The sequence below is a fragment of the Lithobates pipiens genome, unplaced genomic scaffold, assembly GCF_037356315.1.
Source record: "Lithobates pipiens isolate NorthernLeopardFrog02 unplaced genomic scaffold, aLitPip1_a1.2 Scaffold_8, whole genome shotgun sequence".
NCBI lineage: Eukaryota > Metazoa > Chordata > Amphibia > Anura > Ranidae > Lithobates > Lithobates pipiens.
The window spans coordinates 501999359-502016824 of NW_027507903.1; the positions used below are offsets into that span (position 1 = coordinate 501999359).

Sequence of the window (17466 nt, forward strand, 5' to 3'; positions counted from 1 at the left end):
GGCAGGATCCAGGCAAAGTTACTTACCTTGTCACCACTCCCCAGGATCCTGCAATGTCTCCATGCTGTGTGTGCAAGCTGTCTCCTCCGGTTGATCTATCACAGTGCTGGGCTCTGTTCTCTGCAAGTGCTGCGACGCACGGGGACAGAGTCCGATGCCAAATTCAAAAAGTGAAAAAAGCATAATACATACAGTACACTGTAATCTTACAGATTACATTACTGTATCAAATTATTTCACATCCCTTTTGTCCCCAATGCTTTGTCCAATGTCCTGCATGCAGTTTTATATTATGTATACTGTTCTTTCTGCCTGGAAACATGAGAATGTCCATAGCAACCAAAAAATGTCCCTATACATCAAGAGCAGTTTTAGACCAGCTAGAAAACAGCGATAGTAAAGTAGAATACTTGCAGATTTGAGCGATAGTGATTTGTGGGGAAATTTGTCATCAAACACTGAAAGTAATGATAGCTATAATTCTGCAACTGAGCAAATTTTAGTGATTTTAATTTGATTACATTATTGAATACATTTTATTATTATTTCTTATAGTTATTTCTTATATTATAATTTATGATTTCGTGTTTCAAACGTTATCATACCCGGGATGTCTACTAGACTTTTGTTTGGAGAGATTTAAGTGAGTTATTCCTAAGAAATACAGACCTACAATATAAAACGCCAATTTTCTATGCAAAACAATGTACCGCTTTCAGCATCAAAAATCTGACATAATCATACCGCCAGGTAGGTTAAGTAACTATTTGAGTTCTGTGTGTACCAGGCAGGTAGTAAAACCACAAAGCTTATATACTGTATGTGAACCGTTTTACCTACAAAGGGATTGGTAATTTGGAGCTGTACAGCTGGGTGAAAAAAAATAAAAAATCATCAGCCTGCTGATTGGGCAGAGAAGGAGCAGCAACATACTGTGAGACCTTAGGCTGGATTCACACCTATGCAGTTTTAGGCTTGATTCACACTAACAAATTTTTTGATGCATTTTGCAGAAATGCAAGGAAATTTTTTTAACATGGGTTCCTATGGAACATGTTCACATCAATGCATTTTGTGCCTTTGTGTTTTTGGAAAAGATCTGGGACTTTTTTTCATGCAAAATGCAACGTTTTGCATGGAATAGAAGTCAATGGACCTGCATCTGTGTTCTTTACCGCGGTTTTGCCGCGATTTGCATTTTGCGTATTTTTTTTCCCATTTTTTTCACTGTATATAGCTGGTTGCTAAGCAACCACAGTGTAAAAAATACCCAGCAAAACGCGGCAAAATCGCGTGTCCAAAAATGCGACAAGCACAGCAAAAACGCTCAAAAGCGACATGCATAGATGTGAATCGAGCCTTAGGGCCAGTTCACACCAGATGCAGTTCCATGCAGTTCAGTTTTTTCTGCACAAATACAGTCAGTTCTGGTCAGTTTCTGGTGCAGAAACTGACCAGAAACTGACTGCATGGTGTGAACTAGAGCCATTGGAATACATGAAAAATACTGTGCATGCATTTTTAGTGCAGAAAAAAGAGCACAGACTGAACGGAACTGCGTCTGGTGTGAACTACCACTTACAGTGTATTTCTAAACACACATAAATGCGTATAACGTTTTTTTTTTTTTTATCTCAAAAGAAAAAGTTCATTAAGATCATACAACAAAATACAAACAAATGTCTGTTCCATAGATGTTACAATTCGCATGGCTATGCCACAAACCGATATTCAGTATTTGTCACATCATCACAAAAGTTGTTTTGTTTTCGATTTATTTTTCCAGAAATACTTCTATCAATCAGAACACCAGTTATCTCACAAAAGTCTGTCCAGGATTAAATCTACTTGTGATAGGCGTGGCGCGTCCAACCAAGGAGGCCAAACCGCCTGGTACTTTCCCGGGCAGCCTCAATGTTGGTAAATATATTTTTCCAGATGTAATGTCGATGGACCCTCCCTCCTGGACACAGTGGGTTACCCATTTGGGCTACCCACTCTGTCCAGGAGGGAGGGTCTACCGGCTTCCAGTGTCTAAGAATCAGAATACGGGCCTGAAATAAAGCCCTTTCGTAACTTCCTCTACTTGAAGATCATCCACTATGCCCAACAGACAAAGTTTGGGATGAGTATGAAGCAGGAAATTACAAGAGGCTAATATAAAAAAAAGTCAGATACTTATACTAGGTGCATTAAAAATATATATATTTTTGATTAAATGCATAAGTGTACAATTTACTGTTTTGTTGAGAGTTTAGCTTTAAAACTTCTTGTGCTATTTACTACAAGATATCTTACCTTGTCGAGGTCACCATCAAGAACAGCTTCAAGGAGAGCTAAAATACAAGAAATGAAGGGCTATTTACTTTCCACTTATACACATATTTAGCACATACTACAAAGACAGGTGGATGTGAAATCCTTATTATGCTATATGCATATGCATGTCCAGTGGTTTCAGATTTAAATTTAAATTCAACCAAAACATCTGCATGGAGTTTGAAGGTTTTGTTAATGTTTGTTGGGTGTTTTGGTTTCCTCTACAATCCAAAAACATACTGGGCCTTATTCACTGAGGCGGCATTTACACCTGAGCGTTTTTAAAGTCGCGATTTTACCATGATTTTGCTGCAATTTTGCTCAGGTCACCAATGTAAAAGGCAGAAAAACGCCTGTAATCTGCCCCAAAGAAGCTTATGGTTTTTTTTTTTAGCTCAAGGCATTTTTCAGGCGTTTTGCTTTAGGTGACAAATGCTCAGATGTGAACAGGTTCCATTGAGATTAATAGGATTTTGCTTGTTGGGCGTTTTTCAGGCGTTTTTGTCGGGCGTTTTACGCGCTGAAAACTCTCAGGTGTGAATGCAGCCTCAAGAAAAACTGTGTTTGCTGCCCATTAGAGTATTAGAGTATAGTTAGAACATACTGCATGTTCTTTTACCTTTTCCTGTAGTAAAAAAAACAACTTTTATAATTTCTGTGATGTCATCCCCAGGATTGTAAAAATCTCACAGAAACAGCTGCTGAGGGTTCAGTTCCTGTTGACTTAGGCACAGCCCCAGAACTACATCTCTCAAGAACTCTTTCCTTACATGTAGTGTGTGGGCATTCTCTTGGGAGTCAAGGCAGCAGCACTATTTTGCTATGAAAGGAATAATTGCATGCATGTGGAAAAGGGACAAGGAGAGGTGGGCATACATTATGTAGTCCTGCTGCCATGGCTAACAACCCTCCTTGGGATTTAAATGCAGGAAAGTCACTGTGTTGTTTGGTCAATAAATTAAAGTGGCTGTAAACCCTCCCCTATACCCAGTGAAGTGAATAGCCTCAGATGAGATGAAACAAATCATCCTGCATACGTTTGACTTGTATATCGGCTGTCTTTTCCTTTCTACACTCTTGTGAAAATGCAGATTGTGTTAGAAATCTCTCTTCCTCTTTCAGCAGTGGGAAGGAAGTCTGGGCATACACTGTGTGACAGCTGATTGGAGGAAAGGCACACCCCCCCCCCCCCACATAGGCAGAGGAACGAAGGAACATGCAGAGCTGTAGTCTGAATAGACAAGCTCTCTGCTTATTTACCTCTAAACTCCCTCCCCGACACAAATTTTCAGCTGCTGTTATCTATATGTGTCCGAGAGTTTGTCAGAAGTTATCATGATGATAACATTAGGGCATTAGTGGTAGGTTGACTAAAGCACATAAACCCAAGTAAGTATGTAAGTATAGTAACAAGTGCTAGTTGCAATCTCGGAATACCCTATAAGAGGATAGTATGCGACCTGTCTAAACTACGTGGCATGTTCACCAATGCCAGGAGCCTGGCAGGCAAGATGTTTGAACTAGAGATACTGTTGTACAAGGAGGATTTGAATTTTGTGGGAATTTCAGAGACCTGGTTCAACAGCTCTCATGATAGGCTGGCAACCATTCAAAGGTATATCCTTTATCGCAGAGATAGAGAGGGTAAAAATGGGGGAGTGGTATGCCAATATATCAAGAATAATGTGCAAGTGAATGTGAGAGATGACATCATGATATTGTACAAGTGAATGTGAGAGATGACATCACTAAGGGAGTTAGGGAGGAGGTAAAATCCTTATGGGTAGAGATCTAAAGGGATGAAGCTAAGGGGAAAATATTACTGGGAGTATGATATAGGCCCCCTAACCTGAGGGAGGAGGGGGAGATGGATCTCCTATCACAAGTTGGATTAGCAGTAAAGATGGGAAGTGTTATCATAATGGGGGATTTTAAGTATCCAGACATAGACTGGGCGGAGGGAACCACGCATTCGTCTAAGGCTCGCCAGTTCCTAAATGTCTTGCAGGACAATTTCATGGTTCAGATGGTAGACGCATCAACTAGAAATAAAGTGTTACTGGACCTACTGATTACAATACAGACCTGATCACGGATGTGAAAGTACAGGGCAATTTAGGAAACAGAGATCACAGGTCAATTGGCTTCTGTATAAATCACACAAATGGGAAACTTAAGGGGAATACAAAGAGTGAATTTCAAAAGAGCCAACTTCCCTAAACTACAAACCTTGTTAAAAGGCATGAATTGGAATAAAATCTTAGGAACAAAGAACACAGAGGAGAGATGGGTTTCCTTTAAGAGCATATTAAATAAGGGCATTAGCCAATGCATCCCATTGGGTAAAAATTTAAAAGAGCGAACAAAAGTCCTGGATGGCTTAACTCCAATTTGAAAATGCATATAAAAGCAAAGGCGAAGGCCTTCAAAAAATACCAGGTTGAGGGATCATCATCAGCATTCAGACTTTATAAAGAATGCAACAAAAAATGTAAGGCTGCAATTAGGGCGGCCAAGATAGAACACGAAAGACACATAGCGGAGGAGAGCAAAAAAAAAATCCCAAGAAATTCTTTAAGTACTGTATGTAAACAGTAAAAAAGGGAGGACAGACCATATTGGCCCCATAAAGAATGAGGAAGGACATCTGGTTACAAAGGGTGGGGAGATGACGAAGGTATTGAATTTATTCTTCTCCTCAGTGTTTATCCTCCTGACACATCACAGGAAGCACCTCTGTGGTTAACAGAGGACAGAATTTAAATTAGACTTGGGAAACATAAGATTAATGAATCACCGGGACCAGATGGCTTACATCCGAGGGTACTTAGGGAACTCAGTGAAGTAATTGCCAGATCATTGTTCCTAATTTTTACTGGCAGTCTACTAACTGGAAGTGTACCAGGTGATTGGAGAAAAGCCAATGTAGCACCAATATTTAAAAAGGGCCCAAAATACATCCCTGGGAATTACAGACCAGTTATGCCATGTACACATGACCGGACTTTCCGGCAGACTTGGTCCGATGGTTTTCCCGACTGACTTTTCAGCGGAGTTCCGACGGACTTCCGAATGAACAGACTTGGCCACATATGAACGGACTAAGTCCGCTCAAAAGTCAGTTTGTTTTGAACGTGATGACATAAGACAGGACTAAAAAAGGAAGTTCAATAGCTAGTAGCCAATAGCTTCCCTTGTGTCGTATTTGGTCCGTCGGACCAGCATACAGACGAACGGTTTTCCTGATAGGAATTGAGTCAGTCAGACAGATTTGAAACATGTTCTATTTCTATGTCCGTCTGATTTTTATAACGAAAAACGATCAGATTAGCCCTACACACGATCGAATTGTCAGACAGACTGATCCTGTCAGACTTAGTCTGCCAGAAAGTCCGGTTGTGTGTACGTGGCATGAGCCTAACATCAATAGTATGCAAGCTCTAGGAGGGGATGATAAGGGACAAGATTTTAGTAATGAGAATGGTATCATTAGCAGTAATCAGCATAGATTCACAAAAAAATTATTCTTGCCAAACCAATTTATTAACCTTCTACGAGGAGGTGAGATGCCATCTAGATAAAGGAAGGCCCGTAGACGTGGTTACCTGGATTTTGCAAAAGCATTTGACACAGTTCCCCATAAACGTTTACTGTACAAAATAAGGTCCGTTGGCATGGACCATAGGGTGAGTACATGGATTGAAAACTGGCTACAAGGGCGAATTCAGAGGGTGGTGATTAATGGGGAGTACTCGGAATAGTCAGAGGTGGGTAGTGGGGGACCAATCCTATGTAATTTGTCATAAACGACCTGGAGGATGGGGTAAACAGTTCAATCTCTGTATTTGCAGACCATAAGCTAAGCAGGGCAATAACTTCTCTGCAGGATGTGAAAACCTTGCAAAAACATCTGAACAAATTAATGGGGTGGGTAACTACATGGCAAATGAGGTTTAATGTAGAAAAATTTAAAATAATAAATTTGGGTGTCAAAAATATGAATGAAATATATACACTGGTGGGAGAACCTCTGGGGGAATCTAGGATGGAAAAGGACCTGGGGGTCCTAGTAGATGATAGGCTCAGCAATGGCATGCAATGCCAAGCTGCTGCTAACAAAGCAAGCAGAATATTAATGTTCCCGCTCTACAAGACTCTGGTCCAGCCGCACCTAGAGTATGCTGTCCAGTGCAGGGCACCAGTCCAAAGAAGGGCAACTAAACTAATAAAGGGTCTGGAGGATATTAGTTATGAGGAAAGGTTGCGAGCACTGAACCTATTCTTTCTGGAGAAGAGACGCTTGAGAGGGGATATAATTTCAATTTATAAATACTGTACTGGTGACAACAAGACACGTGGCCCCTAATTAGAATTATAACTTTTTTGCAAGTTGTGCCCAACAACTTTCTGCATATATTTTAGTTCTGCACTTTTTTCTACACATTTATTTTATATCTTATATCTGGGTTATAGTGTTCAGCTGCTGCATGCTGTTTTTTACCAAGTGCGGATATTACCTTCCTTTTTAATTTCTTTTTTAATGAAAATTAGAAGAAAAGAGGTTTAAACTTAAACTACGTAGAGGGTTCTTTACTGTAAGAGCGGTAAGGATGCGGAATTCCCTTCCACAGGCAGCATTGATCGTTTCAAAAAACAATTAGATAAGCAGCTAAACGACCGCAACATACAGGGATATACAATGTAATACTAACATATAATCACATACATAGGCATATATATTCACACACATGATGGACTTGGTGTCTTTTTCAACCTCACCTACTATGTAACTATGTAACAGAGGAACAGGGAAGAAGAAAGACATGGCACTTAGAGCTTTGGAGAGAGATAAGTAAACACTACAGGAAACCATGCATAGAATAAATGTCATACTCAGACTTTTTTTTTTTCTAATTCTGACAGACCTAGAAATAGAACATGTTCTAAATATTTGCTATTGGCTACTGAACTTCCTTTTTCTAGTCCCGTCGTACGCGCTGTACGTCACCGCATTCTTGACGATCGAACTTTGGTTAGATCGTCAAGAACAGTGCAAGACAGTTTCAGAGGAACTCTGTTGGAAAAACCTTCAGAGTTTATTCTGACGGGAAAAACGGTCGTGTGTACACAGCATAAGATGTTTTTTGTGTTAAGAAGTACAAAAGAGTTAACTTCTGCTAAATTGCTAAAGGAAGTGTCTAGCTTGTGACGTAATTGCCACTGTATAATGTATACACCGAAAAATCTCATATGAGACACTTGACTTCCCGACATTGAGTTGGAGTTAAGTGCGATGACGGCGTGGAATAAATAAAAGTCTGTTTTCCTGAAAAGTCAGTTGTCTGGCCTGTTCCTGGTTTTCCGAAAAAGGGTATTTTTCCTGCTTCAATATAGCTTTTATAGCCATATTCACAACCTAAATTTAAAGCTGAATTCAGACTTTTGCATGTACCATAACACACATTACAACCCACTTTTAACCCACCCCACTGCAGCTTACTGTATATAGGCTAGGCATAACTGCCTTGCGATTTATTTTGAACTCTCATATACAGTATTAGCTAATGCACTTCAATGCACCTCAACACATGTAGGTTAATGCTCTTTGCACTGTGCACCATGTTGCTGAAAAGAAGTGCAGGCACTGTGGGGTTGATTTACTTAACGCAAATAGGCTGTGCAAAGTTGCTCCAGGGCTTAGTAAATGGACAGAAGTTCTATTGACTTCAATCATCCAATCACGTGCAAGCAAAAATGCTATCTATTATAATTTTCCTTGCACGTGATTGGGTATTCTTTGCAAAGTGAAGCTTTGCCTCATTTACTAAGCTTTGGAGCAACTGCACTTGCAGAGTGCAACTGTAGTTTGCAAAGTGCAACATTCTATTTGCCTTTAGTAAATCACCCCCAGTTTGTCTTGTACACAAGAAAAGGTGTAAATAGAGCCTTATGGTTACTGTCTTAGGATAGTGACTGTGGGCAAATAATAGGTCCTCTGTTCTCATTTTTATAGTCCAGTGTCAGATTATGATGCTTTTAATAATCCACAGAAACATCCTAGAGCCAATCATTTATTTTTACGTATTTGTCAGAGTGTATTCAACCCCTCTCGCTGCAATGCAGAACGCCAGCCTCTCACTTGCCGCCAGTAGTAAACAATCTCAATGCCAAGATTTCTACTGCAGTCTGTGATATTGATGGCTCCTACTTGAAAGGAATTTATGTGCAGATGCAATTATGCCAACGCAAAAGGGACACATTGAGTTATGCAGGAGTTGCATTTATCGGTTAAGTTACTGTGCAGCACTAAATAATTTGTTTCATAGCTGGGAAAAAGCTTAGAAAATTCTAATCCCTGCTTAGTTAACTCACTCTAAAATGGACTTTGCTAATTCAGCACCGAAGAAGAAAGCAATTTATCTACTTTTTCCTGGCTTTAATTTATTTACTTCTGTGCTGGTGGGAGGTCTGGAGCAGAAAATAACAGTTTTGTATATCTCATGGGGAGTAGGACGTGCATTTCTTGAGAAATTGCCTTCACTGCATAATGTATGGCAAGTCTTGTGAATATCGATGCATTCTGCAATGCTAGAGCAAATGCGTTAATGCGTGGGGTTTTACTGCCTCTTGTGGTCATCAGGTGATTAACGTTTTTACTGCTGCTGTGCCACAACTATGTTCTGGTAGAAGCAACAAAGAGAGACTGAGTTATTAAAAGGCCAGTTGGCACACAGGGTCATTTTTTTAATTTCCACAATACAAAATGTGTAGATTGTGGCAACAGACTGAAATTGGTAATCAGTCAGCCTGCCTTACATATCTTCCTGGGTACAGAGGCTAGGTGGAGATTAATTAAATCTTGATTTAAAGATACAAGTGGCAGATCCTTGGGTGTTGCACATGATAGGACAAATGTTAAAAAGTGAACAGCATAAATGGGTACAAGCAGACAGTAGTACTCAAAGTCTGCTGTACTGGATAAAAATAGGTGCCAACGTGTTTTGGGGGTCAGAACAATGCCTCCTTCTTCAGGGCTAAAAATAAAAACAACCATCCCAAAGTTTGTAGAACGCAAAAAGCAAAATGCAGCATCTGTAATATACAAATTTTGGCAAAAAAAGTGTATGTAAACTTAAAACTTTCAATTAAAAAATAGTTCCTTGGGGGCGTGGCCAGCGGCGGACATGTAAGCAGCAAGCTTACGGAGCTCCTCCGGCACCGATTCATCCTGAACAGCATCCGGTATCCCTATCTAGACACCGACCTCGTAGCCACCACCGCAATACCCACTACCTTCACGGGCACCCGCTGGAATGGGTCGGAACGGTCCTGCGAGCCAGAAATCCGCCGCGGACCGGGCGGCCACGCTGACGGGCAGCAAGGCCAAAGATGGCGCCGGCGCGTCCTCCGCCACGGGGAAATCTTCTAAAGGCAAGGCACAGGCGAAGGCTGACTCCGGTCCCTCGGCGAACTCACAAGTGCCCTCCGGTGCTCCGGGTAAGCCAAAACCACCGACAACTATCAGGGAACACTTTGCGGACTCTCCGCATGGACAGCATACCCCCCCCCCCAGCGTCCCCGAGAGCAGAGCAGGCCGTAGACCCCTGGGAGGAGGGTGAGGCCTGGGAGAGAGACAGCGATCCGGGGTATCCTACTCCACAGGTGGACAGGGGGTCGGAGGGGGAGAGAACGGCAGAGGGTGAGGAGGAACTTACTTTGAAGCATGTTATGGACGCTATCCATCAATGCCAAACCACTCTGACCACACAGATTGAAACAGTTAGGCTGGATCTCTCTATTGTTAAGCATGACATGCAAAAGATTCGCTCTAGGATTTCCACTGCGGAGCAAAGAATCAGTGAGGTGGAGGACAATATGCAACCTATGTCTGCTACTCTCCGCACACATCAACAAGAGATTACTGACCATGCTGCTAAATTGGGAGACCTTGAGGACCGAATGCGCAGGAATAATTTACGCTTTGTGGGATTCCCTGAGGGAGCGGAGGGCAAGGACGCGGAGCAATTCCTGGAGCAATGGCTGAGCACTCTGTTGGGACGGGAGGCACTGTCGCCTCTGTTCGCAATCGAACGGGCTCATAGGGTGCCCATGCGCCCTATGCCCCCTGGAGCCCCTCCGCGACCCATTTTAGCCAAGATCCTTTATTTTCGGGATAAAGAATGCATTATGCGTACCGCGCGGAACATACAAGATATACAGTACAACGGAAAAAAGATCTCCATTTTCCCGGATTTCTCTGCTACTACTCAAAAGCAAAGAGCGGCCTTCCTCCACGTTAAGAAACGCCTCAGAGAGAAAAATCTTCCATATAGTATGATGTACCCGGCCAAATTACGAGTTGTTAATGACGGCAAGGTACAATTTTTCCTTTCACCAAATGAAGCCTCGGATTGGTTGGATGGGCTGTAATATTCCGGTCCCTGACTGCTTTCTCATGATCGTCACGTTGTGGGCCTTCTCTACAGTTTATGATGGAATTCTATACACATGGCGGAGGACGACCATTCTATGCGGTACTTTCTGGGTGATTTTATTCTGTTCTTGCTCCTTTTTGCAGTTTTTCTACCCGAAGCACCGGCATTGACTCTGAACTGCCATTTTGCCCTGCTGGCGGACCCGGACCTGGTGTCTACAATTACTTTGGGATGCGCATATCTTTCTTTGGCTACTGTACCAGGTGCCTTATTTGTGATATGTGTTGCCGGAGGAGGCACAAGCTTCCTCTTTTTTTGAGCTGACATAGTTTTCTTTTTCCCCTTTTTTTACTAAACTGACACTGGGAGCAACGCCTGGTCACTCCCTGGACTAAACAGTTTTTCTGTTTTTCTTCCCTTTGGTTTTTCTTTTAGGGCTAAAGCTCGTTATGGTTGGGGGTAATGAGCAGGGAGGGGGGAGGGGGGAATGGGGAAGGTTAGTCTGGAGATGTTTGCTCCTGTTTTTTTTCCTTGGTATACCTGATGCATGCACGCAACGACACCGAAAATATTGGTGGGAGTTTCAACTTTTTCATTTTAGGTTTACTGTCTATAATGTGTCGGGGGGGAGGGGAGGGGAGTGGGACCCTTTTGATGTCCTGCCCTCTCTCCTCTCCCCCCTCCATGTGACTACTGCGTTATACGAATGAGCTTTAACTGTCTTACTTGGAATGTCAGGGGGCTGAACTCGAAGATTAAGAGATCACTGGTCTTCGACTATTTGAAACGCACTAAGGCGCAAATAATTATGCTTCAGGAAACTCACCTGATGGGTTCAAAGGTTATGGCCCTGAAAAAGAGGCATGTTGCTCATGCTTTCCATGCCACTTACTCAACTTATTCTAGAGGGGTATCTATACTCATATTACGGTCCCTACCTGTCCAGATAATAGAGGTTAGGACTGACCCGCAGGGGTGCTATGTTGTGGTCATACTGCAATACCTGGGTGTGTTATATACTTTGGTAAACCTTTACATGCCCCCTCCATTTGATTTACAAAGATTGGGAGCCTGCATGGCGGTGGTTCTTCCCATGTTGCGTGGCCACCTTATTATGGGAGGGGATTTTAACCAGGTCATGAATGCTGATCAGGATAGGCTACGCTGCACTAGACCATCATCTACGGTGTTAAGTGACTGGGCGGCGTCCTATGACCTCAAGGAGGTCTGGCGATGGAAGCACCCGAATACCCGAGAATTCTCTTGTGCATCGGCATCCTATAGATCGCTTTCTAGATTGGACATGTTTTTCCTTCCTGGGGCTGCATTGCCAGAGGTGGAGGCTATCTCCTATCTACCCAGGGCTATATCGGATCACTCACCTCTACAACTGACTATGAGAGCGGGTATTGTCCTGGGTGAGCGTGTGTGGAGGATGAGCCCATATTGGTTGCAGGAGACCATGGTAGCATCAATTTGTAAGGACGCAGTGACACACTTTTGGAAGGAAAACAGGGAAGAGGTCCCCGACCTAATTACCTGGGATGCTTTCAAAGCGGTCTCTAGGGGGGCGTATATGCAGGGAGTATCGGACTTCAAGAGAGCGACTGGGGATGGTTTGAGAACTCTGGCCAATCAGTTACAGGGGGCAGAAGACTCTTACGTTAGAGATCCCTCTCCTCAACATTATCAAACTCTGCAAAGTGTTAGTAGGGAGTATGAACTCGCACTACTCTCGAAAACACAAAAGAAAAATCTATACCAACGCCAACGGATTTTTGAGATGGGGGACAGAAGCGGGAAATTGCTGGCGTTTTTGGCCGCTCCGCTCCCGGACCCTATTTTCATCCCCTGTGTTTATGATACTTCAAACACTCTCAGAGATACTCAGGAGGAGATCGTAGACACTTTTTACAAATTTTACACGGAATTGTACCGCTCACAAGCCCATTATACCATCCCGGAATTATATGAATATGTGGATAGAATTGACTTCCCGGTACTACCCTTAGAACAAAAGCTGTCTCTAGAAGCACCTATCTCCGCCGAGGAGATACTGCTTACCATTAAAAGTTTTGCTAAACACAAAACTCCAGGCCCAGATGGCTTCCCTATAGAATGGTATTTAGAATATCAAGATGTTCTAATCCCTAGACTAAGAAAGCTCTACTCGACTATTTTTGAACAAGGCTGCCTACCAGCATCTATGAAGGAGGCCCTAATTGTATTAATTCCCAAGCCCAATAAAGACCCACAATACTGTGAATCCTACAGACCCATCTCGTTAATTAATACGGACTTAAAAATTTTATCTAAGATTTTGGCCACCCGCCTAAATACCATCATTACTGCTCTTATTAATCCAGACCAAACTGGTTTTATCCCTGGTAGGTCCACTTATAGTAATATTCGCAGATTATACACTAATTTACAAGCCCCCAATAAACTGTCTGTCCCCCGAGCTATTGTATCTTTAGATGCCCACAAGGCATTTGATTCCGTGGAATGGCCGTATCTTATATATATTATGGAAAAATTCGGTTTTGGACAGAATGTTATCACCTGGATTAGGATATTGTATGATCAACCTATTGCCCGTCTTAGGCTTAATGGGATTATCTCTAGACCCTTCAGAATCCACAGGGGCACCAGACAGGGTTGTCCTCTGTCACCCCTGTTGTATGCCCTGGCAGTGGAACCTCTAGCGAGGTTGTTGAGGAGTTCTCCGGAACTTCAGGGCATGTGGATTGGCTCCTTGGAAGAACGTATCTCGCTATATGCTGATGATATGTTGCTCTACTTGTCAAACCCTAAATACACGATTCCCAAAATGCTGAGGTTGATCACTGATTTTGGCGTATATTCAGGCCTGAAGATTAACTGGACTAAGTCCACTGTATTTTCGTTAGACTCAGAGTCCCCTGCCCACTTGCCACAACATTGTCCGCTTCAATTCACAACATCGTTTAAATACTTGGGGGTGGTGGTTAGGCTACCGATTTCGGCATACATCCAGGATAACCTTCTTCCTTGTATAGCTTCGCTTAAGGCTAAACTCAATAACTGGGTGGGTTTACCTCTTACATTGATGGGGAGGGCTAATTTATTTAAAATGGTGTTTTTCCCTAAGTTGCTGTATGTCTTGGCGAACTGCCCAGTGTACGTACCAAAGAAGATCTTTCAAGAGATTGACTCTTTGATATCTACATTTTTATGGTCTCCCAAGAATCCACGGATTGCACTGACTACTTTACAATTGCCTATACACAAAGGGGGACTAGCAATACCGAACCTGCGATTATACTACTATGCATCACAGTTGGTATATGTTCATTGGTGGCTATTTCCACAGTTGAACAATGCTGCTACTGCAACAGAGGCAGCGCTGCTCTCCTCCTATGAAGCATTATCAAATGTGATTTTCAGAGGAGTGATTTCTGAAAGGAGGGGTACAGATATGATCGCAAACTCTCTCAAAATCTTTAAGATCTGTAAGACACTGGTGCCTGAACCCCACCCCACGATTTCTCCTAATCAACCCATATGGAATAATCCGGTGTTCCCACATTTTAGAGATCTCCCTTTCGCTGGCAATTGGGCTGAAAGGGGTTTGAAATATGTCCACCAATTGTACGAGGAGGGTAGATTTAAAACCTTCCCGGCGTTCCGACAAGAGTTGGGTATACCTGAATCCTGGAGGTTTAGATATTTACAGTTGCAGCATGCGGCCGAGTCACAACTTGGGCTCCGGGCTGTTACCTTTCAGAATTCTACTTTGGAAGGGGCGCTTGCCCAACCAGAACATACTAAACTGGTCTCCAATTATTACAAATTATTGAATGAGCCTAAAATTTCTAGACTGCAAATCCTGAGACAACAATGGACGAGGGATGTACCCGACCTGTCGGACGATAATTGGGAGGAACTTTTAGATACCTATTTTAGCACTGCTATTTCCGCCAGAGATAAAATGATTCAGATACGTATTTTTCATAGGATATACTATACTCCTCTACGCCTTTTCCGTATGCGGAAACTGCCTTCTCCTCTGTGTCATAAATGTGGTAGGGAAGAAGGTAACCTACTACATATGTTGTGGGACTGTGAGCGGATAAGACCATTTTGGTCTCAGGTGACCCACTTTGTGGCGACTACCTTTGACCTCCCCAATATTTGTAGCCCTAAATGGTGCCTCCTCTCAGTTTTTGAGGAGGTTGGCATTAGTAACCATCAGAAACAATTTTTGCGTTTTCTCCTCTATTATGCTAGGAAGACGATCCTATTACATTGGACGCGCACATCATTGGTCTCCCTGAACAAATGGAAAGCTTTGATTAACCAAGACTTGCCAATATATAAAATAACGTATGAAACAAGGGGTAAGCCAGGGAAATTCCGCAAAATATGGGGAGACTGGGTGGATGGGATAGATACATGTAATTCTGCCCCTCTATAAGTTGTTATACGGTAATTAACGCTGTCATAGGATTTCTAGGCCCTTGACAAGATGATTTGAGGTCCTAGACCTCATACCCACCTAATTGGTATCCTTATGAGTGCATCTGTTCTTTGTTGGGTTGTTTGTTGTTGTTGGGAGGGTGGGGGGAGAGGGTGGAAATAAAAAATGCAAGTGGAATAGGATTTTGCTATAACTGAGGTACAGGGCAATTATTGTTGTACGGTTTGTCATTGTTTATCAAGTTTTGTTTATATCCCACAAAGATGTATACAGTCTGCTTATTATATATGTCTGTGCCAAATATTATTAATAAAAAACGGAGTTTCAAAAAAAAAAAAAAAATAGTTCCTTATAATGCATTAATCAACTCCTTTTCAATTCCTTACCATCAATCACTTAGGGGTTGATTTACTTAAGGCAAATAGATGGTGCACTTGCAAAGTGCAGTTGCACTCTGCAAAAGCAGTTGCTCCAGAGCTTAGTAAATTAGGTAATGCTTCACCTTGCAAAGAATACCCAATCACGTGTAAGGAAAAAAAAAAATGCATTTTTGCATGCACATGATAGGATGATGGAAGTCAGCAGAGCTTATGCTCATTTACTAAGCTCTGGAGCAACTGCTCTTGCAAAATGCACAGTCTATTTGCCTTTAGTAAATCACCCCCTATGAGTTGATCCTGCTAGTAGTGGGCCATTCTACACTTCCTTTCAGGGGGAAACAAGCACCCAGAGGCGCTTGCTCTCATGGTGTACCAGAAGCTTACAGGTACCAGCATATACAGCTAAATAGCCAGCACTGAATCAATACTTTCCACATAATGCTGACAGTGGTTCCTGTGTGTTATTATAGCTGTATACCTAGCATTGCATAACTCAGGATAACCTGGCAATGCCTACAGCATGGGTGCACAAACCCAGAAGTAGCTGGCAGGACAGGCATGATGATCAGATCCAAACATGAAAAAAGCGAGTTTGGAATATATATTTTTTTTAATAATTCAGCAACTAGTGGACATAAAGTGCACAAATATGTGTTTGAGGGATTTGTTCTATTTTTACTGTTTTTATTTTTAGCTGTAAAAAAGAGGTGCTCTTCTGACCCCCTCAAATGTGTTGGCACCTGGCAACAAATAAAGTAGACTTTAAATTCTACAATATACTTCATCTCCACGTGTGTCACTCTTCACAACCTTGACCTTTGTGCTGGATGCTGAAGGTTTGAACCCCTAAATGGTTTTGCTACATCTCTTGGAAACTGTGGTAGAAAGATCTCTCTGCTTGAGTTCCCAGGCTTAGTGGTTAGTCAACATGTCAAACTCAAACTCTTCTACAACCTGCTACTAGGTGGCAGCAATTTAAAGGGGGCTAGTAGGGTTTTCACAAACCCATGGAGTTAGACCCCTTTCACACTGGGGATTTTAGCGCTAAAAATAGCGCCTTTAAAGCGCACGAAAAGTCCTCTCATGCCACCCCAGTGTGAAAGTCTGAGTGCTTTCACATTGGGGCGGGGTCCTGCAAGCAGCATCTATACACCACTCCTGCCCATTGAAATGAATGGGCAGTGCTGCCAAAGTGCCTGCAAAGGCACTTCGGCAGTGCCACAACACGGGAGCTATTAACCCTTTCCTCGGCTGCTAGCGGCCATTAAAAGTGTCCCACTAGTTGCCTGAATAGCGCTTCTATAAAAGCTGTAAAGCGCCGCCAAAACCAAAGTCGCTTTACTGCTAACGATCACACCGCCCCAGTGTGAAAGGGGTCTAAAAGAGGAAATGAACTCTGGAAACTGGGCCCAAAAAAAAAGCCAGGCATTAGGCAAAGGACCAGCATTGCTTGTGATCTCCCTGCAGGAGACCTTTACTGATTAATCATACTTTGTTTTGCATTGTGTCTCTGAATGGAGGCAACCATCTTGATAGAGGCAGGGATTTATTTCCTCATATCAGAGCTTTCAGCAAGGAGAACAGTAATAAGCACAGTGGTAACATCACCAAACCTCACTCCAAATCTACTGAAAATAGTTTTCAGTGCCTTAGATCTCATGCTGCAGATATAGAGGCTCCAGGCTCCAGAGTGCGGAGTCAGGAATTTGACAAGCAACAACCATTTCTGGCACTACAGCTAAAGCATATTAACCACTCCAGCCCCGGACCATTTTGCTGGTCAAAGACCAGACCACTTTTTGCTATTCGGCACTGCGTCGCTTTAACTGACAATTGCGCGGTCATGCGATGTGGCTATCGAACAAAACTGGCG

General features: G+C 42.6%; 1 protein-coding gene across 13 annotated transcripts in view; it reads right to left on the bottom strand.

The window, feature by feature from the left end:
- The window catches only part of DGKI (diacylglycerol kinase iota), a 542650-nt gene that overhangs the window by 88943 nt on the left and 436241 nt on the right, over positions 1-17466 (bottom strand). For all 13 annotated transcript variants that reach the window (XM_077469233.1, XM_077469236.1, XM_077469234.1 and 10 more), the window contains one exon: positions 2299-2336. In XM_077469233.1, coding sequence (XP_077325359.1) covers positions 2299-2336 — 38 coding nt within the window. The remainder of the gene's footprint in view (positions 1-2298; positions 2337-17466) is intronic.